The 24301-nt window shown below is 43.6% G+C and overlaps 1 protein-coding gene across 1 annotated transcript in view; it reads right to left on the minus strand.

Annotated features, from left to right (window-relative positions):
* The window catches only part of KIAA1549 (KIAA1549 ortholog), a 938976-nt gene that overhangs the window by 544836 nt on the left and 369839 nt on the right, over nt 1–24301 (minus strand). Inside the window, exon 7 of the mRNA XM_078673003.1 lies at nt 18776–18835. Coding sequence (XP_078529129.1) covers nt 18776–18835 — 60 coding nt within the window. The remainder of the gene's footprint in view (nt 1–18775; nt 18836–24301) is intronic.

The following is a 24301-nucleotide window of genomic DNA, read 5'->3' on the forward strand; positions in this document are numbered from 1 at the left end:
AGCCAGGCAATGGGTCTGACCTCAGTGATTCTATGCAGGCTTAGAGGCTCCTGTAGGTTTCCTACACGTCCAACAACACGTCTGTACATTCTGCAACATGCCCACTCCTATTAGTGGCCCAGAACTGACGCTTCGTCTTCAGCCACAACCGAGAGACAACAGACTGAATGTGTACAGTGTCTGTACCCCTCCCCTTTGACTGAGTGACTGGGTTGCCGTGTTAATGCCCTGCATAATCTAGCCAATCGTAGAACGAGACTCAAACCCAGTTCCCCAGTATCGGGGTCGACCGCCCTAGCTGTTAGGCCAACTCCTCTGAAGTGAATGGAATAGTCAGAATCGTCACACTTGTAAGAGTGTGATTGTTAGTAGTTGCTTGGGTACTGCGATTGGCAGCACTGGCAGGGGCATTTGGTGGTGCAAGATGCAGTGACCTCTGAGGACAGCCCTGGCATTTATGTTTTTTTACAAACTAAGCACTGAGAGCATATTCAGATCCCCTGGAAATAAGATTCTACTATCCTAGCCCGGTCGCCTCCAGAGACCTGGTGTGAAAAGAACAGTAAACACCCCCAATATGGCAGCCTTGCTTTGGGAGCTCTTCCTTGAACACACGACAGTCATGGTTTGTACAGGAGCTCCGTGAAATGGAGGCTGTGAAGCAGCTCACAGTAAAGGTTGATAATAATGCTCCCGGTTGTTATGCAAATCAACCTCGTGCTGCATTAAGTACCCAGCTAATAATGGGCATGAAGGAAAGAACCTCTGGAACCTTTTATGTAGTTTGACCAGGCTGAGAGAAAAGTAGGCCAGAGTTAGCAGAGTTTATCTATGCTGCAGATGAACTGTGCGCTGCGGTCACCGACATCCTGCACAGAGTTCCAGGGGGTGCGATCTCTTTTGATGTGCTCCTTATTAGCCACCAGGATGAACCATTTGCTAGAGGAACAAGCGCACCACGGCTAATTAAATCCAGATGGCCCTGCACGCCTCTGCTGGCTCCAGAGAGCAAATTGCTCTGGGAGTACACCTTTTAAAGGAAGCTGGGACTTCCACACGCCTTTGGCCAATTGCTTGCTAAAGCCAGACGCAAAGGCCAATGGCGTGTGAGCCCCACATGCACAAGCTTTTAGGAAAGCTGTGCTGATGGCAAGAGGTTGTTTTTGTTTTCCTAGTGCAGCACATGCGCGGCGCTAGGCTCGACCTAAAAATGGAATCATAGGATGAGCAAATCACTTCACCTACCTGTATCAATATTATCTAAAATAATGTGATAGCCATGGACGACAGAGAAGCCGATGTCATGGACAATCTAGACTCTAGGAAAAGATTTAGCAATAGTTTTCACACCTCTCTCTCATCAGGTAAGTCTCTATATAATGCATTTAAAAAACGGTCACTTAGCTTTATTTTCAGGATGGTCCTCGTTTTAGAATGGAGAAGTCCAAGAGAAACTTCTCGCCGGTGAATCCGTTCCAAACTCGGAGCGTCTCGAAATGCTGCTCGCTTTCTTGTGCAATGTCAGAACACAGATCTCCTCGACAGGACATGACTGGAGGGGGATATTTCAGGAACACTACTTTGGCAGAAGTAGGCGGAATAATATTAGAGTTACTCCGCCAAACTGCATAGAAGTAACAAGGGAGAAGACACTGCTCACTAGCAATACGGAGCGACTTCGGGGGAAGGACACTAATCCTTCTTTAAAGTAATGTTATACAGTCTCTAACACAAGGAGAAACTAATATGAGGCTTCACAATATATCACTACCCTAAACTTCACTAACACAACGGAATACTCTAGAATTCACTCTTCATAGAGGAAAAGCTTCAGTGAAGTGCTCATTTTTGAATCCCTGCGCACAAGACATTCCATTCTGAGCTTCACTGGAAATTGTTTTGGAACACTAGAATGCTGCTCAGCTTAATGCACATCGGTGGCTATCTTGGAGTTCCTTAAACTCCACTACAATATCCAAATATTGGTTGTAGCTCCGTTCCTATTGCATAACAATTGATTTAACCATATTCCTCGATAATTTGGGAACAGTTCAGACAGAAGTGCTCTTTCTGCCTCTTTCTTTGGCTTTGGAAAGAAGGAAGGTAGATCAAGCATGTGATTTAAGTGAAAAGGTGAGACTACTTTTGGGGTATTTTGGCGCGCTTTACCTGGTCTTGGAAGATTTAAAAGTAAGATTCTTCTATTGTAGGAACACATATTTGGCAAACCCTTCTTAGTGAGGGGACAACCACCAGAAAAGCATTCTTCCATTACAGGAACTGTAATGAACAGGAATGTAAAATCAAAAGGTGTGGACATTAACCTAGTAAGAACAATATCTAGATTCCATGACGTGGCCGGTGGTGCCAATGAAGGAATTATTGTTTTTAGCCCTCCAATAAAAGCCTTAATGACTGGTATGCAGGAAAGGGACTGGTGATTATGGTTTTGCAGGCATGCTGCAAGGTGCAGTCATATGGAATTGTATGCTTGTCGGTGATTTCTGTAGGTTTAACAAATAGCATATTATACTTTGTATTGTTGGAGCACAAGGGTCAATGTGCTGGTCTATACAGTAATGGACAAACCTTTTCCACTTAGCTGTGTAATAAGCTCTTGTTGTTAGGTGCCATACATCTCTAAGGAAGTCCATACCCTGTAGAGACAACTGTAAGTATCCAAACACTGACTTCAGGAGCAAAAATGTGAGGTTGAGTTGTTTGTGGTCGGAATACCTGCCACTGTCATTGTTCGAAGTGAGAAGGTTTGGAGGAGCTTCTCGTGAGGTACTAGGGACAACTCCAGAAGTGTTGTCTACCAGGGCTATCGTGCCCAGGTGGGAGCGGTGAAAAAGCCTAATTAAATATCCCTGACCAATTCACCCACAGTGCATTGCCCGTGGACTGTGAATGGTGGTACCTAGAGGTGAAGCTTTGGCATTTAGCATTTTTTGCTGTGGCGAACAGGTGTATGTCCGGGGTCCCCATATTGCTTAAGATAGTGATGAAGGACTCGGGGTGGAGTTTCCACTCAGACTTGTTGCTGCGTCCTCCTTTGCAGGTCTGTCATAGAATTGCTCATCCAGGAGATATTCTGACAGAAAATGGATAATGCCAAATCTCCTGCACTAAGCGAAACAACTGCATTGAAAGTGCACCCCTCCCACCCCCACACCCCCCCCACCCCCTCACCCCGTTTCTGGATGTAAAATATTGCAGTCATGTTGTCTGTTCTGAAGAGGACAACCTTTTGAGTAACACTGATGAAGGATTTTAGGGAAAACTGAACCGCTTTGACTTCTAGTACACAAGCCACAGACTGTCATTTATTTATTTGAGTTTTATATAGCGCGAACATGACCCAAGAGGGTATCAAATCGCTTTACAAATGAGCAGGTGAACGAAACTGGTAAGTCAATCAGTATTAAACAGTAATACCAATCACAATAAAAGTACAGGAGTCAGTGGAGCCCAGGCGAGGGTGGTGAACTACCAAGAGTCCAACCAAACGTTAAACACAAGGTAAGGGTGCGAGAGAGAGGTAGGGCAGGTAATAATAAACAATAATCTCAATCACAACGATAGTACAAGATGAAGCAGTACCAAGGCGGGGTGAGGAAATCCCTCTAGTCCAATCAACAGGAATGGCTTCGATATGCGCTACCCATTCTACCAGTGATGCATCTGTGGTGATAGTCACTTGCAGTATTGGGTCTAAAAAAAGTCTGCCCTAGAGTAGATTTTCTGTGCTCCACGATTTTAATAACCGGTGGACCCTGGGCGGAATCAACACTAGATCCTACAAAGTGCCCTCCGCTTGTGAACACTGAGATGCCAGACACCCTTGTAGAGGGCACATTCGAAGCCTGGTGTGTGGGACAATAACTTTACAAGAAGCCATCATGCCCCAGAGGCACATCACTGCTCTGACTGTAGCTGAAAAAGTTGGTTCTGGAGATTGAGAAACCCTCTGGTCAGTGGGGTATGCATTTTGCTGTAACAGACTTTAGGACCGCTTCCAGATATGGTTGTATTTGAAAAGGCTGTAGGTGAGACTTCATGGCATTGATGGTAAAGCCCAATTTGGCTACCAGATTGAAAGTAGTCTGTGAATCATGCAGGCATTGTATTTGGTAAACATTGTGGTGCTGTTGTCACCCCAAAAGGTAATACCTTGAACAGGTAATGACATCAACTTACCACAATCTTGAGGTAACAGTGATGTGCTGGATGAATGGGGATGTCAAATTAAGCATCATTCAAGTTGGGTGTCGCCATGAAGTCTCCTTCCTGTAGCAGTGACATTACATCCTGTAGTGTCACCAAGGAAAGTCTTTTTATAATATGTAATGACTGAGCAGGCAAAGATCTAGCTGTGGCCTCAACGTGTCGTCCTTCTTGGGTATTTAGAAAGTAGATGAATACACCCCTCTGCCATGATGTTGCCCTAGAACGGGTTTTATGGTGCCTTTCAGCAGCAGTGCCTTTACTTCCTCTTTGAGAAAATGAATATGTAGAGGGCTGAGGATCTTTCTGTGTCGCAGAATGTTTGGAGTGTGGGGAATAAGTTCTAGGCTGTATCCGTGCTGAACAATGGACAGCACCCACTTGCTGGATGCTATTTCTGGCCATAGATGGTGGAACTGCTGCAGTCTTCCCCCAAGAGGAGTTGTGTGATCGGGGGGAATGTGTGGGGAATCATATGTTTGGAGGTGGCGCGTCCCTTTCCAGAAGTACCTCCAACTCGTCCTTTCTGGCTACCACTCTTATATCCTCCGCTGTAGTAAACCTTTACCTCTTTGCTGGTGGTATACTTGTTGCTGCTTTTGATAGGACGTGGTGTCATGGGTGGTCATCTTGGGCACACCTCTGTCCTGATGTCTGCAAAAGGACAGTTGACAGGTGTTGTTGACTGCAATGCCCCCACATATGTACCAGTCTCAGAATTTATTTTATTTTTCCAATTGGGTATCTACCTCAGGGCCAAACAAGCGTTTCCCATCAATTGGGACATTAAGCAGGTGCGATTGTACATCTGGTTTACAGCCAGAAATGCACAGCCAAGTATGTATACGCAGCATAATTGAGGAATGAATCCCTTGTGCAGCAGTATGCACACTATCCAGGACGCATCTGATTCTTGTATTCGCAATTTGTTAGCCCTCAGCAACTAGTTCCTCCCCTCTTTTTTAATACTCTTTTTTAATACAGGTCTGGGAGGTCGCTGTTTGAGGGGGGGACTGCGAAGCCCGTCATTCTCTGGAGAGGGTGATGCCTCATGGCATCACCCTCTCCATAGTAACAGAAGTATGAGCATGACTGGTGGACTGACATTGGAAGGGGAAACAACCATTACATCACAACTTTTACAACGCACTACCATTACAACGAAACTTTTACAACGCAAAAACCATTACAACGCAGGTATTTACAACGCAGGTGCTATTACAACGCATACCATTACAACGTAACGTAAGTACTGGTAAGTATATAATTATATTTAAAATGTTATATGTTTGTTTTTTAAATGGGGTATTTTTTGGGTTAAGGGTCAGTTTTGGGTTTTAGGGTAAAGGGGCATTTTTAGGGTTCAGGGTGAGATTTGGGTTTTTGGGCAAAGGGGTATTTTTAGGGTTCAGGGTCTGTTTTTAGTTATTGGGTAAAGGGGTATTTTTAGGGTTCAGGGTCAGTTTTCAGTTTTTGGGTAAAGGGGTATGTTGGGATCTTGTTCTGTTCTGTGCGTTCCCTGCGTGGAACATTCTGTGGGGAAAGTTCTTTCTCCGGCAGTTGCTGCCGGGGAGCTGTTGAAGCTGGACGAATAAAGTATCCCCTCCTCACCTACCTGGTCGGAGTCTACTTCTTTTCAGTTACACTCGTATTTTATTATCTTACTGATGGGCACAACGTTCTTTTCGAACATTATTATACTATTTGCATATGTCTAGTGTGCACAATTCATTGAAATTCCTCAACTTTAATTGTGCATTCTAATTTTGTCTTGGCTTCGTTATCCTAACTTATCCGTGTGGGGCAGCAACTCACCCACGTGCCAATATGGATCATATCACTGCACCTCCACCTTTTTTGCAATCTGCTGGCACGCCTCCAGTAAAATGGGATGACTGGAAAGACACATTTGAAGCTTATTTGGAAGCAATTGATGGAGAGACTTTCACTTCTAAAAAAAAGAAGGCTTTACTAATTTATAATCTTGGAGCTGAAGGCAGGAGTGTCTTAAAAACTCTACCCACTGAAACAGTGAGCACCTTAGTGACTGGTGGAGACAGTGGTGATTCCTTGTTAGTAGATGAATATGCCACAGTCGTCAAAACCCTAGACAAACGCTTTAGTCCTAAAAGAAACATCGTTCTTGAACGACACAAATTTCTTCAGAGGGCTCAAATTCCCGGTGAATCAATCGACGACTTTGTAGCTGCACTCAGAATTCTTGCTGTCAATTGCAATTACAGGGAATTCAGAGATGAAATCATCCGAGATCAGTTAATTGAGAAGACCTCCAACAAACAAATTCAAGAAAAATTGTTATCGTCTGATGATCCTGACTTAGAGACTGCGTTAACGCTGGCCAGATCTATTGAACATTCTCAATTTTGTGTGAAGGAAATGAGCAATCCTTCCTCTTCCGAAGTCAAACTTTTGAAGTCCACTTCCTCTTCCAGACCCACCACCAAATCACCGGTTGTCGCCAAGCCTGTTTCTGGTGTTTCTCGTCCCTCAGTCATATCTCCTAGCCAAACTAAAGCCATACCTAAGGACGCAGTATGTTTCCGTTGCGGCAGCACTACTCACCTTGGCAATGCTAAATTTTGTTTTGCACTCAATCAGACCTGTTATAACTGTGGAAAGAAAGGCCATTATTCTAGGATGTGCAAAGTGGTTTCCTCCAAGAAAAATCAAGATCAAATTGTGAAAACCATCACTGACGATTCTGATGAAGAATGCTATGAATTGCTTATGTTGTCTTCTTCTGCATTTCTTGGTGATGGTGTGGTAGAATTAGCTGCTTTGGGGGGTGTTCGCAAAAGGAAATCACCTTCCTGCATAATTTCTGTCAACGATACCTGTTTGACCTTTCTAGCTGATTCCGGTTCTCCTTTTACCATAATCAATGTTGTGGAGTTTAACATGTTAAATAATGTGCAAATAGGGGAATCCTGCATAAAAATCTTTGCATATGGTGGCAAACGAGTTGAGGTTTTAGGGAAATTTGTTGCTAATCTTAAATTTCATTCGGATCTAGCTTCAAGTACTGTATTTGTGGTTAAGGAAGGTACTAATCTTCTAGGGTGGGATGATCAGGGCAATTTAAACATTGTGTTAGATCCCAATCATCCTGATATGGTGATTTCCCGTAGTGAATTTTACAAATCTGTTCCTACTTCTTCTTCTCATACCGTAACCCACTTGTCTGGGGCCAAGTGGGAACAGATGTTTCCTGAAGTTTTCAACAAGAAGCTTGGGAAACTTATAGGTTTCCAACACCAAATTATTCTCAAGAATGATGCCAAAGCTGTTGCGCACAAGGTTCGTAAGGTACCTTTGAGTCTTCGCCCAGAACTCAAAACTGAACTGGAACGTTTGTGTGCGGCTGGTATAATTGAGCCTATAGAAGGTTCCGAATGACTCGCACCAATTGTTTTAGCACGCAAATCAGACAATTGTCTGAGGATGTGTGTTGATTTACGTGACCTCAACGCTAACATCTGGGTTGACCGTCAACCTCTCCCGAATATCAATGAATTGTTGACCACCTTAGACAGTGCTAGATTCTTTACTTCCCTCGATATTTCCTCTGCCTACCATCAGATTGAGCTTAGTAAAGAATCTAAGCATTTGACCTCTTTTGTCACTCCTGAAGGCGCTTATCGTTACATTCGTATGCCCTTTGGCCTTGCCTCAGCTTCGGCTGTTTTCCAACGTCTAATGAAAAACTTATTTAAGGATATTCCTGGGGTTGTATTCTTTCAGGATGATATTCTCATACATGGGAAGACTGAACTCGAACATGATGAAAGGGTCAAACATGTTCTAAGTATAGTTAGGTCTAGTGGCTTAACATTGAGGGCCGACAAATGTAAATTTTTACAAGATGGCGTTGATTATTTAGGTCACCACATTTCCCACAAAGGCATCGAACCCAAATTTAAGATCATGGATGCAATTCAAAACGCACCCATGCCTACGAATAGGGATCAGCTTCGGTCATTTTTGGGATTAGTGGAATATTATTCCAAATTTGTCAACAACTTCTCCACTAAAACTGCTTCCATGCGGAATTTGCTTAAAAAGAACGTTAAATTTGTGTGGGATGATGATTGCCAAAATAATTTTGTGTTGATTAAGAATGAAATTGTACATGCTAGTCCGCTCAAATTGTTCAATATTAACGACTTATGCATTATTTCAACCGATGCCAGCAATGTGGGTTTAGGTGCGGTTCTTCTTCAAAGAAGAAGTGATGGTTGTGAAGAAACTATTGCTTTTGCTTCTAGAACACTGAGGGGTGCCGAAGGCACTTACTCAACTATCGAAAAAGAAGCTTTGGGTTTGTGGTGGGGCGTACAGCACTTCAAGAACTTTTTGTGGGGAAATGAATTCATCCTAAGGACCGATCACAAACCGTTAGTTGACTTATTCACTACAAAAGGGGGTGGTAGGGCTACACCACGAGTTGCCAAATGGCAGTTCAGACTGCAAGAGTTCCGCTATCGACTTGAGTATGTGCCCGGTGTTAAAAATCATGTTGCTGATTGTTTGTCTAGATTGCCCCTTTGTTCTGAGAATGATGTGCTCGAGTGCGATGATTTGGAGATGGTGTGTGCTGTGTGTTCTTTACATGACACTGTTGGTTGTGCTCTTTCTGAGCAAGAGTGGTTGGATGGAGTAACTGGAGATAACTTATTTTCAAAAGTCATTGACTGTTTATCTAGTGTGTGGCCGTGTGACAAGGATTGTCCTTCTGAATTGGTTCCTTTTAAAAGGATCAAAGATGAGTTGTCTGTTGTAGATAGTATATTACGTAGAGGTGGATTACTTGTGGTTCCCTTTTCCATTCGGAGCAGAATCCTTGATTTGGCTCATGAAGGCCATCCTGGAATTCGTGCAATGAAGCGTAGGATTAGACAGGATTTTTGGTGGCCAGCATTGGATAAAGACGTCGAACATTTTGTGCGTGAGTGTTATACATGTGTCACGAGTGACAAATCTCAGGTGACCAAACCTTCTCCTGTTGAACCTATTGTAGTAAAGAATTTACCTTGGTCGAAACTGGCTTTTGACATTGCAGGTCCTTTTGGTCTCATTGGTTGTTCTCCCAAATATGCCCTTGTTCTTATTGATTACATGTCCAAGTGGCCTGAGGTGAGGTTTGTTGATAGTGCCAACTCTTCTTCCATCATCAGTTTCTTTCTGGATGTTTTTCTTAGGGAAGGTTTTCCAGAAGAGCTGGTTTCTGATAACGGCACTCAGTTAACCTCTTTAGAGATGCAAGGGTTTTTTAAGGATGCAGGTATTAAGCATGTGTGTACATCACTTTATCACCCACGCAGTAATGGTTTGGTTGAGCGATTCAACCGGGTTGTCAAGGAGCAGGTGCAACTTGCGTTGGTAAATGGTTTGCATTGGCGAAAAGCTCTTTGTGATATGCTGTGGGCTGTGAGAACTACTCCTCATATTAGCACTGGTGTTGCTCCTTTCACTCTGCTTCGAGGAAGGGTGGCTGGTTCCAAGCTAAATAAAGAGTGGATGTCCAGAAGAATGGTTGATTCTGGTAAATTGTCTGGTGTAACGGATGTCAGAGCTGCTGTACAAGCTCGGTATGATTCCAGGCCTGGTGCAAGTTATCCCCTGATTGTTAAAGTGGGTGATTGGGTGAGGTTCAAGAAACCTGGTTTCCTCCGCAAGGGTGAATCACGGTTTTCGTCCCCTAAATGTGTGTCTGAGGTAAAAGAACGTGTGGTGGTTTTGATGGATGGCAGGGTGTGGAACAAATCTTGCATTTCCATTGTTCCCAAGTCCATGGTTGGTGAAGTCAACAGAAGATTGGGCACACATTCCCTCCCCGTTAAAGTGTCCTCCGATGTTCTTGGTGGGAATGACGTTGTTCTTCCTGGCCGTGCTTCTCCTGTTTGTGTGTCATCCAGGCCTTCAAGGTCAAAGCATTTACCTGCCAAATTTCATGATTTTCTTAAGCAGTAGATCTGTGATTATGTTTCTTTATCTTACTTCCTCGTTTTGTCTATCTTGTTTCACATCTTTCTTTTCTTCTCTCCGGTTTTCTAATCTTCCTTTTTTTTTCTTCTTCCCTTCGTTCTGTTTTGTTTTTTATTGGAAGAGAGGAGATGTGTTGGGATCTTGTTCTGTTCTGTGCGTTCCCTGCGTGGAACATTCTGTGGGGAAAGTTCTTTCTCCGGCAGTTGCTGCCGGGGAGCTGTTGAAGCTGGACGAATAAAGTATCCCCTCCTCACCTACCTGGTCGGAGTCTACTTCTTTTCAGGGTATTTTTAGGGTTCAGGGTCAGTTTTCAGTTTTTGGGTAAAGGGGTATTTTTAGGGTTCAGGGTCAGTTTTCAGTTTTTGGGTAAAGGGGTATTTTTAGGGTTCAGGGTCAGTTTTCAGTTTTTGGGTAAAGGGGTATTTTTAGGGTTCAGGATCAGTTTTCAGTTTTTGGGTAAAGGGGCATTTTTAGGGTTCAGGGTCAGTTTGGGGTTTTTGGGTAAAGAGGTATTTTTAGGGTTCAGGGTCAGTTTTCAGTTTTTGGGTAAAGGGGCATTTTTAGGGTTCAGGGTCAGTTTTGGGTTTTTGGGTAAAGGGGCATTTTTAGGGTTCATGGTCAGTTTTGGGTTTTTGGGTAAAGGGGTAATTTTAGGGTTCAGGGTCAGTTTTGGGTTTTTGGGTAAAGGGGTATTTCAAGGGTTTAGGGTCAGTTATGGGTTTTTGGGTAAAGGGGTATTTTTAGGGTTCAGGGTCAGTTTTGGGTTTTTGGGTAAAGGGGTATTTTTAGGGTTCAGAGTCAGTTTTGGGTTTTTGGGTAAAAGGGTACAAGGTAAAAATAAAGTAAAATTAAATTTAAATTAAATTAATTAAATTAAATTAAATTAAATTAATTAAATTAGAATTATTTACATTTGTAATTTAAATTATATACTTACCTATACTTACGTTGTAATGGCATGCGTTGTAATGGCATGCGTTGTAATAGCCCCTGCGTTGTAAATACCTGCGTTGTAATGCCATGCGTTGTAATGGCACCTGCGATGTAAAAGTTGCGTTGTGATGGCATGCGTTGTAAATGCATGCGTTATAACGTCATACATCCATTGGAAGTCCAGAAAAATTGTATTAATTTCACAGAAGGAAAAATTAGCTAGTTGGCCACAAATTTCTTGGCTGGGTGAGACCTTGTTTCCATCCCCAAAGGCTGAGAAGCTTCTAACCATTCTAAAAAGATCCCTAGAGGAGTTGCTAGCTGCTTTTATTTAATCTGTGAAGAAGTTTGTTTTGGATACTTTAATCAGCTTTTTATATTACTTTATTAGACTATACCGTGTTCTCCATATCTGTGTCCCTGGTGTCTGCAGTTTTTCTTTAGTTCCCTAAGGTCTTGTGAGAACCATGGGGCAGAAGGCATTTTACCATAATTGATTCTACTTTTACAGGGGTTAGCTGAGAGACAGCTTCATTAATTCATGAATCATATATGACTGCAACTTTTTCCAGATCATAGTTGATGTCAGTTTTTGTTTTAATAGATTATCTAATTAAGATGTATCCATTTGTTTCCAAGTCCTAATATTACACACCATTGGGATGTTGGATTGGTCAATTATGAAAGTATGGATATTAAGTTTAAACAGAATAACCTTATTATCCTTCCAAATTATAGGGTAGCAATTTATCAATCCTAATGTTTGAGTGGTTAGAAAAAATGCATCCAATATGTGGCCAGCAGAGTGAATAGATTTTTGAACTAATAGTTTAAAGTCAAAATGTTGTAGATTATCTAGTAGCATGTCTGTATTCGAAGTGAAAATTAAAGTAATTTAGGACAGTTAAAGTGGGATAGTCAGTACATGATTTAATAAAGTCCAGTAAAGCTTGTAAAAAAATTCTATTTTCGTCCTGGGGGACGATAAATGAGTAAACCATTAATAGTGTAGGTATTGTGAATTTTTAATGAAAAAAGTAAAGCCTCAGAATTTAGATGAAAAAGTGGTTTATACGTGGCTTTAATGCCAATCTGATAAATGATAACTAAGCCACGCCTCTCCTTTGATGTTTATCCAGTCTAATTAAGTTAAAGCCGCTTGGTAGACGGGCTATGAGGTCCGGGTCAGATGTTTCATCTGCCCATGTTTCTATTAGGAAAGCAATATCAGTGTTATTCTCATCTAAAAACACCACAAACTCCACTGTGTGTTTTATGGGGGAGACTGTATTAAGGAGTTGGTAGTTGACATCATGGCCATCATTATTGGGATGAGTCTCAATATGTGGCCGGACATAAGCCTTCCTACTGTCATTATTAGAGCATGGGGTGGTTAGAATTGAAAACTAACAGATATAATGCGTCCTACCTTGTTTACTTATTTCCATCAATGCATTATTTGTGCAGGTGTGGCAGGACAAATGGGCAGGGGTTCTAACGCCTGGAATTGTCCGGCCGCCGACGGGCTTTCCTTTAGCATGCCTTTGGCGCGCCAGCTGCGAGTGTCCGCTGCGCACGTCCAGGCCGGCATCGGTATTTATACTAAAAACTACCTACCCAAACACCTAGCCTGCTGAGTGTAGTTTACGGCCTCAAGCCGGAAGCAGGAAAGAAGGTTGACTTCCTCTGCTCAAACGGGATAGTCCCGCGGCAGACCGGTAAGTCAGGCCAGTGTGTTCCAGCCAGAACAAATGAAGAAAAAAGGATTACAAAATAAAGGTAACACAAATAAGAATAATTAAAAACTCAGGCCCCTTTCTTTTCTTGTATAAAAAGAACAATGCTCTGTGGTCACTTGCCTGTAATGTCCACTCAGCTAACACCCACCAATGACCGGCCCTGGATGGTACCCCATGAATGTCCAGCAAATCAACTCGACTGGCTTAGCATGCTCTAACCGTTACACACCACTTGCACCCTCTGATAGAGAGACGAACAAGACCCTCATCTCAGATGCTGAACTTACAACCACATGAGTGGAAGACAGAGTTATTGTTGGCAATTTGAGGAGTGAACTCGATGATGTGAGAGTAGTAGTTTTCACTTTGAATGTAAGACTCATTGATCTTTTAGAAGTTAACAGATTAACTGAGAGACTCTTTACAAAAATTGTGACCACAGGAACAGAGGGTGAGCGGCTATTGGCTGCTGCTGTTTATGTTCTGTTGCATTTAGCACTAATTTCTTAGTGAAAATGCATCCTTGGGTCGATTTGGATGGGAGGATGTGTTTTGCGCCCAGAAAACAGAGCTAAATGCTGGTTTATGCAGGTAATTGTGTGTAATTGCACTACAACAAGTTACACTTACCCCTAGAAATAACATCACAGAATATAGAATTGCCTCCGACTTTAACATTATAGATCATAAGAGTTCATCATCTAGCACTACCTAACAAAATGAATCACTACCCAGGCTCTCGCTATCCATCTCTCTTGTTATTGCAACCCTCCCACAAAAGGTTTTCCCCTCAAGCCAATGCCAGACCCTTCTCTCTGCATCACATCTAATATGTATAATATGCGTCGCACATTTAATAGAGCGTTTCTAACCCGGTTCCCTTGGTATTGAGGGGTTGCCTCCCTTTGATACCTAATAAGACAACAGTACACACCTCCATTCAAATTCAATGAGCTGTACTTGGCGCTCTCTCTCCCCTGCACCTTGGAAATTACTGTCTCTTGCCACTGTATCTTGGGGAAGGAGGGGCTGCTTCTGTCTCTGAAGGTTCTTAACTGGTTCAGGACGCAGTGCAGCAACCTTCACATGTGGACAAGATTACCTCCTATGGAGAAACCCGAATAAGAGGTGAGATATGTGAAGATGTTTGCACAAGAGTGTTTGTGCCCAGGCTTTGGAGAGTCTGACATTCCGTGCCCCATCTGGTTCCTGGTTGAGTACAGAACCCTAGTCAGGAAAAGGTCCTGGTCAGTCCTAAACAATTGCAGACCCAATGGTACAGTCACACTTTTAACCTAAGTGCAGGATTGAAGCTCGGGCAGCCTAGGGCCTGCTGCCCTGGGATTGGAGAGGGTCAAGACCTTTCTCTGGACCTTGATGATGGCTCACCTCTCAAACACTGGTGTTCTTCTCTTCCCACAGCTCGCACTTTTAGGAAAATGAGCAAAGGACTATACCCAGGTGTCCCTCCTTTCAGCTCTGGGCACTTTAGTGAGAAGAACAAAACAGGCGTGTCTGTGCCAGCAGCAAAACGTACTGAATAGTGGAAGAGGGCAGCAAAGAGTGCCTGTTCCTGTAGTCCTTGGACAGAACTTTGAAAAAACACCAGCACCAGGGCAGAGACATGATCTATACGCAACACAAGGGCTCTTTCCTACCATTTCTAGATAGCAGAACTACCCCTAAGTGCCAGCTTAAGCACAGCTATCCCTCAATTGGTAGTAGTAAACCGCTTTTCCTTCTTGGGCACAAGAAAATAATAATGGAAGTAGCACCTTTGACCCATTTCTTGCTCCTGCACTAACTCCACAGAGCCTTTCTGCAGGAGTGCTGCAACCTCTTGTTGGAAGGCCAGGTGATCAGGAATGGGAAAGGAATACGGCGAAGAGGGTTGTAACCTCTTTCCACTATTTGGGAACAAAATTAAACGCAAATGAAGGCCCCTGAAACAGAAGATAAAGGGGAGCAGCAAGCCAAGAACTAAGAAAACCAAACAAAAGCAAACATTCAACGCTTCAACAATTACAAAGTAGGCCTAGCTCTCAAACATACTTAACTAGCAGCCCGTCCCGACGTTGTCCGGGTATGAATTGCTGCCGGCAGTAGTATATTGTTTTGTAGGATTTCGTTTTGATAGCATTTCTTATCTGTGACAGGCCTGTGAAACGCTCCGATTCACAGTGCACTGCTGATGCACTGAAAAGTGCGCGTTCAGTAGTGTGTGAACTCGAGTTTCCCTACTTTATTTTTCCTTGCAATATTATATAGCGCAAACTCGACAACATGGCATGAGCACAATTTACATTACAGAAGAACACATTCATTTGTGGTAGGCAAGGGGAGACAGAGCGATTTGCCTGGAATCACAGGATGTTGAGCTGATGCCGAGATTCGAACGTAGCTCCCCAGCTCTAAAGTTTGCAATTCTAGAACTTGTGGCGGGAGGTGTGTCTAAAAGTGTATGTCGGTGCTGGCCATCAATGAGAGAGACCTGTGCATTTTTCAAATGGGTGGTGAAAAAATATGAGTATGTTGCTGGAGATGTGGGCCGCCGTGCCACCAATGAACTTACCGGGGGAGGGTAAACACCCATTATTCCGCAACTTTCTTTCCGCATACCATCACTCCGCATACTTTCATTACGAAAGTACCATGACTCCGCAATGCCATTATAACGCATGGCATTATTTTATATGCTTTTACCACGCACACATTTACAACAAAATTCGTTGTAAATGCATGAATGGTAAAAGCGTGTTTTTTTTAAATGTTTGGATAAGGTAAGTATAGGGGTATATGTTTTGGGGTTGCGAGGTATATGTTTTGGGGTGTTTGGATATTTTAAGGGTTCAGATATAGTTTTGGGTTATGGGGTACAGGGGTAGTTTTAGGGTTTAGGGATTGGTATAGGTTTTGGGGTACAGGGATATTTTTAGGGTTCAGGTCTAGGTTTGGGTTTTGGGGTTAGGGGTATTTTAAGGGTTCAGGTCTAGGTTTGGGTTTTGGGGTACAGGGGTATTTTTAGGGTTCTGGGCTAGGTTTGGGTTTTGGGGTACAGGGGTATTTTAGGGATCAGGGGTAGGTTTTGGGGTACAGGGGTATTTTTAGGGTTCAGGGGTAGGTTTGGATTTTGGGGTACAGGGGCATTTTAAGGGTTCAGGGCTAGGTTTGGGTTTTGGGTTACAGGGGTAATTTAGTGTTCAGGGGTAGGTTTGGGTTTTGAGGTACAGGGGTATTTATAGGGTTCAGGGCTAAGTTTGGGTTTTGTGGTACAGGGGTATTTTTAGGGTTTAGAGGTAGGTTTGGGTTTTGGGGTACAGGGTATATTTATAGGGTTAAGATGGGTTAGTGTTTAAGGGTGTTGGGGTATTTTAAGGAGTAAGGGTGGGGTATAATTATGGGGTGCAGGGGTATTTAAAGGGAGCAGGGTGGACACCCGGAGCTGGAATGTACAGAACCTGGGAAGAAAAAACAATGAAATATTGGGCACAACGATCGCTTTTTTTCCCGTATTCCCGCGCCCCGCACACGCCCCCAGCACACGCCCACAGCACACGATATGAGACATGGCATGAAGGGCGGAACGTACCACACGCCCCCAGAGTTTGTCACGCCCCCAGCACACGCCCACAGCACAACGCAGACACGCCCACAAGGGACTACTTTGCTGGCACGGTTCTTTTACCTTTTAAATGTATATGGTGGGCGTCTGCATAGCCTATGTCCTTCTGCTGCAACTGCCCTTTCCAACGCTGTATTGGGTGTTGTGATTGGTGCTGTGGTTCCTGAGATTACCCGCCTCAAAGATTTGGGCTCTCTCTTTATTATATTAGTATAGATGATCAATCCGACCGATACGATTTGCATTTTTATTATTCCATATATTATCTTATACATTCCTCAATTTATATACATAGACCAGAGAGGACAGAGACAATCCACTCAGGAGAGGAGAGACAATCAACTCGGGTAACAAAGTTCATGTAAGGAGTTCCGAGCAATTTCTGACAAACATTGTGATCCTGGGCAAAATACTTGCCTGGCATTTGTTACACGTAATAAGCTGCGCTGCCTGAGCACCCCAAGAGACCGCTGTGCTGCCTGACTAAGCCTGTAGGGTTTTTAAACACCGGCTATAATTTTACAGAATAAGACAATGCTTGCTGTGTAGTGATAAATACTGGCAAAATATGTATAACTTGGATGTGCTTTCCGAGGTCTGTATTTCCTGGGTCAAAGTCTGTAAGTGCTTTCTGCCCCGTGAAATACCTGTCAGTGCGATGCCAGCCTCTGTTCAGCGCTTTGGATCTCACACAGCAGAGCTATTCCAAGTTAGAAAGAACCACAGACTGCAGCTTTACACAGCAAAGCCGTCTCTTTATTAAACACAGACATTACCTTATGTGCCACTACAATGCCTCAATTATGTGTCTATTCTCGGCCAAACTGGACACAAACTTCAAGATGCATCTCTGAATAATACCTGTGCTATCAGAAACCACTTCTAAGCCCCGGCATTACCACGGGCCTTGGTGACCCAAGGTTACTATAACGACAAGAGAACAACACAAGAGACCGATCTGAATTTATACACTGAGTAAACCCAAAAATACACATTTATTTGCTCTCACAGGCAGATCACTCTCAGAAATAGGGAATGCAGGGATTCCAGATTGCATTCGTTGCCTCTTATATTGTTTATTGCCTAAAATGTTTTCATGGAGACTTTTTGAGGAATAGGCTTTTTATGTTGCCTAAGCCCTTCTGCTGTGTTGCAAGCTTGTTTCTTGAACATTACATTCGCAAAATGTGATATTCCTAAAATGTATCTCATTAGAAGGACAGAACATTTTGGCTCATAACAATGAACTATCAAAGACTCATGCATGAGGCATAGAAATAACACATACAAGCACACTCGAAAAAACTGAAATGTGACACGTAAGCAAAATGAAAACTTAGAACCTATGTGTCAGCCTCCTCCTTCACTCATCAAATTATTACCACATTTAGGCTATCCCATGCTTCACTGACATCACCAACTCCAACCCCTCGACAAAAACCCTCCCCGATCTTGCCCATAATGAACACTTCAACTATCACCCATATCCTTACCCCCATTCTTGGTTAAAACCAATTTGCTATTACTAGATTGACAGTAAAGAAATGCTTTAGCTCCTTCCTCTCTAACAGAAACCAATTTGTTCAACCAGACTCAATTACTCCAAGTCACTCTGTGTATACCGGCACCTGCTTCAACTTACACATGGAGATACTGTATGTACTACTAGGTCAAGCAGGCAGCCCATTTTCCCAATATGAGAGCAACATACTTTCATTTTATTTACGAAGTGACATCAATGGCCTCAGAGAATGCTTGAACCAGTGTCCACCTCTGATAGGTGCTGTTCAGAGTCAACCCAACCAAAACGGAGCTTCCCAAAAGCTGTATCCATCAATTGACGCTCCAGTGTACTGGAGAAGCTGTGCAAGAACAATCAATTCTAGGACATTCCATTTCCCCATAGCACTTGAATACCGAGATCTAGCCCCCAATGCTTCTCCATCTACCTTTCTCCTTTAAATCTTTTCCAATTTACTTACATGATATACCTGCATACTATGCAAGTATTCCCACAGGCGCTCTAACTCCCCATATGTGGAGTATGTACCTCTTGCCATGCCTAATGCTCTTCTCCCACTCAAAGCCAGTTCTGTACTATATGATGCTCTCCATTAAATAAAAAATAGATTAAATTAACGTAATAGTAGCTGTTCATTGCTTCCCAAACTGTTATTAACAACACTTGGCGAAGAGACCAGGTTCTAAGAAATGCGTCAAATAACCATACTACATTTGGGGTACATACCTGTCTGCAACCAAGAGTCCTTCAGTAGCTGAGATATATTGAGCTGCGGGTAATAGAAGGCTGAGAAGATTTTGTGATGGAAAAACAAAACAAAAAGGAAAACCGTGACTTAAGGATCAGTTTTAAACATATACAATAAACACATTCAAGTGAAAAGCAACTGTGGTATCTAAGCATCTCTACTAGAAAGCTATGTACATTTAAATTTTATTTGCATAAGAGATGAGTTACTTACCTACAACTGTAGTGCTCCAGTATCGGAATCTTTCATAGATTCACATATTTGAATCCTTCCCCGTCATCAAGGTGGGAACCCCCCGGTACCTTAGTAAAGCAATGTACTTATAGGTATAGACTAGAAAAGGCCCAGGACGCTTAGTTTAGTAACCTATAGTAGTCATTTTTTTTCAAAAGAGACCAAACTTAGGCCTTACCCAATCAGGATAAATCACCCCTAGATCTCTCCTGCAAGAACCTGTAATGCCTCCGATTTTTAGAACACAAGTGCAAAACATAAGACTACCGAGAGAGAAAGGTGAGCTTCCCAAGTCAGGGGAGGAAGGTGGGTCGCATGTGAATCTATGAAAGATTCCAATACTGGAGAACTACAGCTACAGATAACTTATTTCTTACTCCAGTATTGAGCTTTCATAGATTCACATGGTTGAATCAGATTAAACCGCAATTTAACGACACACCAATGTGTAGCAAATATGAGCAAATTTGCATTTAGGTAAGAAACCCCGAGAACAAGGTTATGAAGAAAATAGCATTATAATAAGGAAATACATTTGTCTTTCTTTCAGTAAACTTAGATAACCATGGAAAATGTGAGTGGGGGCTGGGAAGACTATAGAACTACGGGTGAATTAGACTATTGCCTGCTGAAGCTGGAACTATAAAAAGTGATAACTGATGTGTGTATCGTAAAGAATGTACCAACAAGTGTCACTTACTGCTACATGTTTGGAAATGTAATGTCTTATATGCCAAATAACTGCTGGTTGGAAGGAAAAAAGAAAATTTGGAAAAAAAAACATAGGAAATGTGCGTAAACCAAAAAACGGATGTTCAAAAGACAGGGATGTCGAAGCTTTGCTTTGCCCACTGCTACATCATTGTGAACTGCCAAGTCCAACCAGTCATGTTGAGTAAAGGTGTCTGTTCTTCCATGTTGCTGCCTCCAGATTTCAGGAAGAGACACCCCAGCAAACAATGCCATAGAAGTAGAAATAATCCTTGTAGAATGGGTACGAACCCTTGAGGTCAAGGGTCTGCCAACCTTCTGGTGACTAAACTGAATGGTGATGAAATGCATCTGGAAATGCTTTGCTTCGAGAGTGGAAAACCTTTCCTTGGAGCACGGTAAGTGACCTATAGTTGTGAGGGTTTGCTGAAAGCTTTAGTCTTGGCCAAGTACAATTTTAGGCATCACTTGACGTCTAAAGAATGTAGCGCTCTATCTGCTGACGTCACAGGATTCGGAAAGAAAGTCTTGAGAACCACTGGTTCACTCAGGTTAAAGTCTTCAGGGACCTTAGAAATGAATTTAGATTTCTATGGAGAATAACCCTATTGTCCCTGAATTGGAGTGAATGGTCTTGTATGGTAAAGGCCTGAATCTCACTGACTCTTCTGGCAGAGGTCAAGGCTAGAAGGAGAACCAGCTTCCAGGAGAGAAATTTGATATCAGCTTTGTGGATGGGCTCAAAGAGATCCTTCATTAGCTGAGCTAAAACAGTATTCATTTGTCATGGCAGAGGCCTTACAAGAGGGAATGTACGGAATAAGCCTTTGAGAAATTGTTCATTCATCCTGGAAGACCATAGTAATTGAGAAGTGGGAGATTGCCTGAAACAGAAAGTGGCTGGCAGGTAGCCTTTAATGGAAGCATGAGCTGGAGGTGAAGAAGATACGGGAGAACTTCGTCCGGAGATGTAGAGAGGATGTATCTTAGCCCGATGACACCAGATGCAAAACCTTTTCCATTTGAGTTGAAAGGTTTTATTGGTACTATCAGCATGGGCGCTCACACTTGTTTTATTTACAAATTAAGCACGGAGGTCACAATGTGTAGAGCAACCCTGATGAGGTCGACAAAGGAGCCTCTTAGTTGCATTCTTTTGTATAATTTCTCTTGAATGGGACGCATCCATAGGGGACAGAAGGGGACGAGTGGGATGCAGAAGACATTGTCCTTAGCAGGGATTTATAGTGGTGAACGGAAAGACACTTTTTTGTTTGGATGGCCTATGCTAGCATGATTAGCCTTAATTGTCGCTCCTGTGTAGGATCACTTTTGAGGATGCTGCGTCTAACTTGGCCTCTAAAATGTTATGGTTTGTGAGGGATGTTGGTTGGATTGGTCTAGTTTCAGAGTGAGACCTAGCTGTCTGAGGAGATCTGCGCAAGCTATTGTGGCTGCCTATACTGACCGTTTAGAAAGCGCCGTGACCAACCAGTTGTCCACATAAGGAAAGACTTGATGGCGATGTTGTCTGAAAAAGGCTGCTAGATGTGCGAAGCACTGTATGAAGATGCGGGGTGCAGATTTGAGGCCATAGGGGAGCACTTGGAACTGGTAGTGGCTTTCAGCTACCGTGAACTGGAGATATTTTCTTTGGGTTGGTTGAATATGTATATGAAAATATGCATCTTGGAGGCCGAGGGTGGTCATAAAGTCTCCCTGGTTTAAGAACAGTTGTTCCGTACGGTCACACTTGTGGAGTGACCGTACGAACAACTGTTTCCTCAGATAGGTGTTGAGGTTTCTGAGGTGTAGGACCTGTCGCCCCTTGCCTTGACTTCTTGCATATTAAGAAGAAACAGGAGTAGAAACCTTTCCCTTTTTCTGAGATAGGAACCCTCTCTACAGCTCCCTTATGCAACATTGGCTTGACCTCCAATTTTAGAAGATGGAGATGTTTGTGGATTTGGTGGTGGTCTTTGGAGGAAATCCAAAGTGTGGCCAAATTGGATAAGGCCTAACACACACTGATCGGTGGTAATATCCTGCCATTAGTGGAGGTAGGTGGTAACCCTGCCACTGAGGCAGAAGGAAGGAGGAAGAGAAGTGGCTAGATCATGGGACACATTATTGGTGATGTTTTTTTTTTTTTTTTAAATCTCTTTATTAGCATCAGATTGGTCCGTGCAAGCATACAATCACATAGTAAACTGATTACAATGAAAACGTAAGTGGTCATTATACAAAATAAGTAAGTGGAGGACGAGACCAATAATATTATAAGCATTGCAAAACATTCTAGAACTCTTATTTTCCTTTTTCCAGATCGTAATGAAAATCGCACGTGTGGAAAGTCAATGCAAAGAGATAACCTTTTTCAAACATAACAAAAATGAATAAGCCTTCGTGACAGAGAGAGCGACAAGCAACACATCAATTATGAGCAAGGTGGTAGCAGCACTGGCATAGGCAGACGAGGGTTGATGGAACGACAAATGAAAAGACTTGGGTAATGCAATATTTTCAATCGGGGCAAAATAGGCAAGGTAACAGAGGAGAAAAACATCCCGTTCCCAACCAGCATACATTCTGGAATCAGCAGCTCACGTCTACCCCTTTCCAACAGTGTGTTCACGCTAAGCCCTTCAGAACGCAATAGGCAGCGCTCGACTGTCCTACTAGAAATATCTAGCCCACCCCTTCTGGGACAATAGAGCTAGCAGCTTGGGAGTGTGTAGCCCGCGTTATCTTGCTAACATACTGTCGATATGGGCCCCATATGTCGACTGGGCGCGAAGCTGTTGGGACCTGCGTGGAGTATTCCACACTATTGGTATTGCATTGGGCAAGGCTGCGCAACCATGTCTTGGAATCGGGGATTCGTCTGGACCCCCAGAGTAAAGCAATTTCCCGTTTTGCGAGCAAGAAACCTATGGCAGCAAGTTTCCGCGTGGCACGGGGGAACTCAGCGACATACCCAAGTAGCGCAATCTCTGGTCTGGGCTGCAGCTCGCACTCTAAAATGTCGCCCAAGATGCGGTGTACCTGTAGCCAGTAGTTGTGTAGTTTTGGACAAGTCCATGTGAGATGTGAAAAATCAGCATGTGGGGCTTTGCATTTAGGGCAGTAATGAGGTCTGGCTGGGTCGATTTTGTGGGCCAGCGCCGGCGTGAAGTATAGGCGCCTCAAAAATTTAAAATGTATTAGCTTATGCCTACTGTTGACGGAAACATCTTTAGTGGCGCGGCAACAGGCAGTCCATTGGACGTCCGTGATAGTACCACCCAGATCAGTTTTCCATGCCGCACGGACCCTCGCGTCCAAAGCAGGAAGGGCCGCTACACAGAGTCCGTACAACCTGGAAACCATATGCGCTCCCGTTTGTGACTGGAGTAGGAAAGTTAGTGCAGCCATGTCATCTGGCGGTAGTGGGAACGAGGAAAACTGTGCTCTAAGCATGGATCGCACTCTGGTCAGGACAAACGAATCCATAAACGTCCGGTCCGTGAATCGCGGATCCTCGGACACCGAAAAAACATGTCCGTCTGGGAATAGGTCTCCTATTGTGGTGAGCTGGTATTTGGACAACGTCTTGCGGACCACTGTCTCCGCGGTGATGGGGAGCCAGTGTGGGTTCGGTAGTGGAAGAGCCGGAGAGTATAACACGTCCAACTGGAGCAGTCTACGTAATTGCATCCAAGCCCACGATGTAGTGGACACAGTTTGTATGTCTAGCGGGTCTCGGGGTAAGCCTTTGGGCAATATCGAATTGAGGGCAAGCGGTAGTACCAAGTCTGCTTCAGGCCTCAGATATGGGATCCGAGCGTCCGGAACCAAGGATGTGCATAGGCGCATTGCGCAACTAGGTAGTAAAGATAAAAGTCCGGCACTCCAAAGCCACCTCTTTCATAAGGCAGTGTCAGGATTCGCCACGAGACTCGCGGGTTCTTGTCCCCCCACACCAACCGCAGCAACAGAGAGCGTAGTTGGGTGAAGAAGATTTTAGTGAGTGGGATCGGTATGTTATTAAATAAATATAGAAAACGGGGAAGTACAATCATTTTGATTATGGCGATACGGCCAGCCATCGAGAGAGGGAGGCGAATCCAACGCGCTATATTATCCTCCAGAAAGTCCAACGCCTGGCCGTAATTTAGACGAATCATGGATACCGTGTCCAGATGAATGTGGATACCCAGATATTTCACCGAGTCAGCATTCCACTCAAGCGGGAACGGACATTCCCAGTGGTCTGTGGATGGGGTGAGTGGAAAGATGTCGGATTTGTGCCAATTAATACGAAGGCCGGAGTACTCCCCAAAGCGTGTCACCTCCAGCAGCAAGGGCGTCAGATTTCTCTCCGGAGACCTGACATATAGAATGGTATCATCTGCGTAGAGGGAGATGAGTAACGGACCCGTCCGAAACTGGAGCCCGCGGTGTAGGTGGCGCTCCTGAAAGTGTCGTACCAAAGGGTCCATGGCCAGAATATATAGTAGGGGGGACAGGGGGCATCCCTGTCTGGTTCCCCGGGAAAGAGGGAAGCTATCAGAGAGCGT

Source organism: Lissotriton helveticus, chromosome 1_1 (genome assembly GCF_964261635.1).
Source record: "Lissotriton helveticus chromosome 1_1, aLisHel1.1, whole genome shotgun sequence".
Taxonomy (NCBI): domain Eukaryota; kingdom Metazoa; phylum Chordata; class Amphibia; order Caudata; family Salamandridae; genus Lissotriton; species Lissotriton helveticus.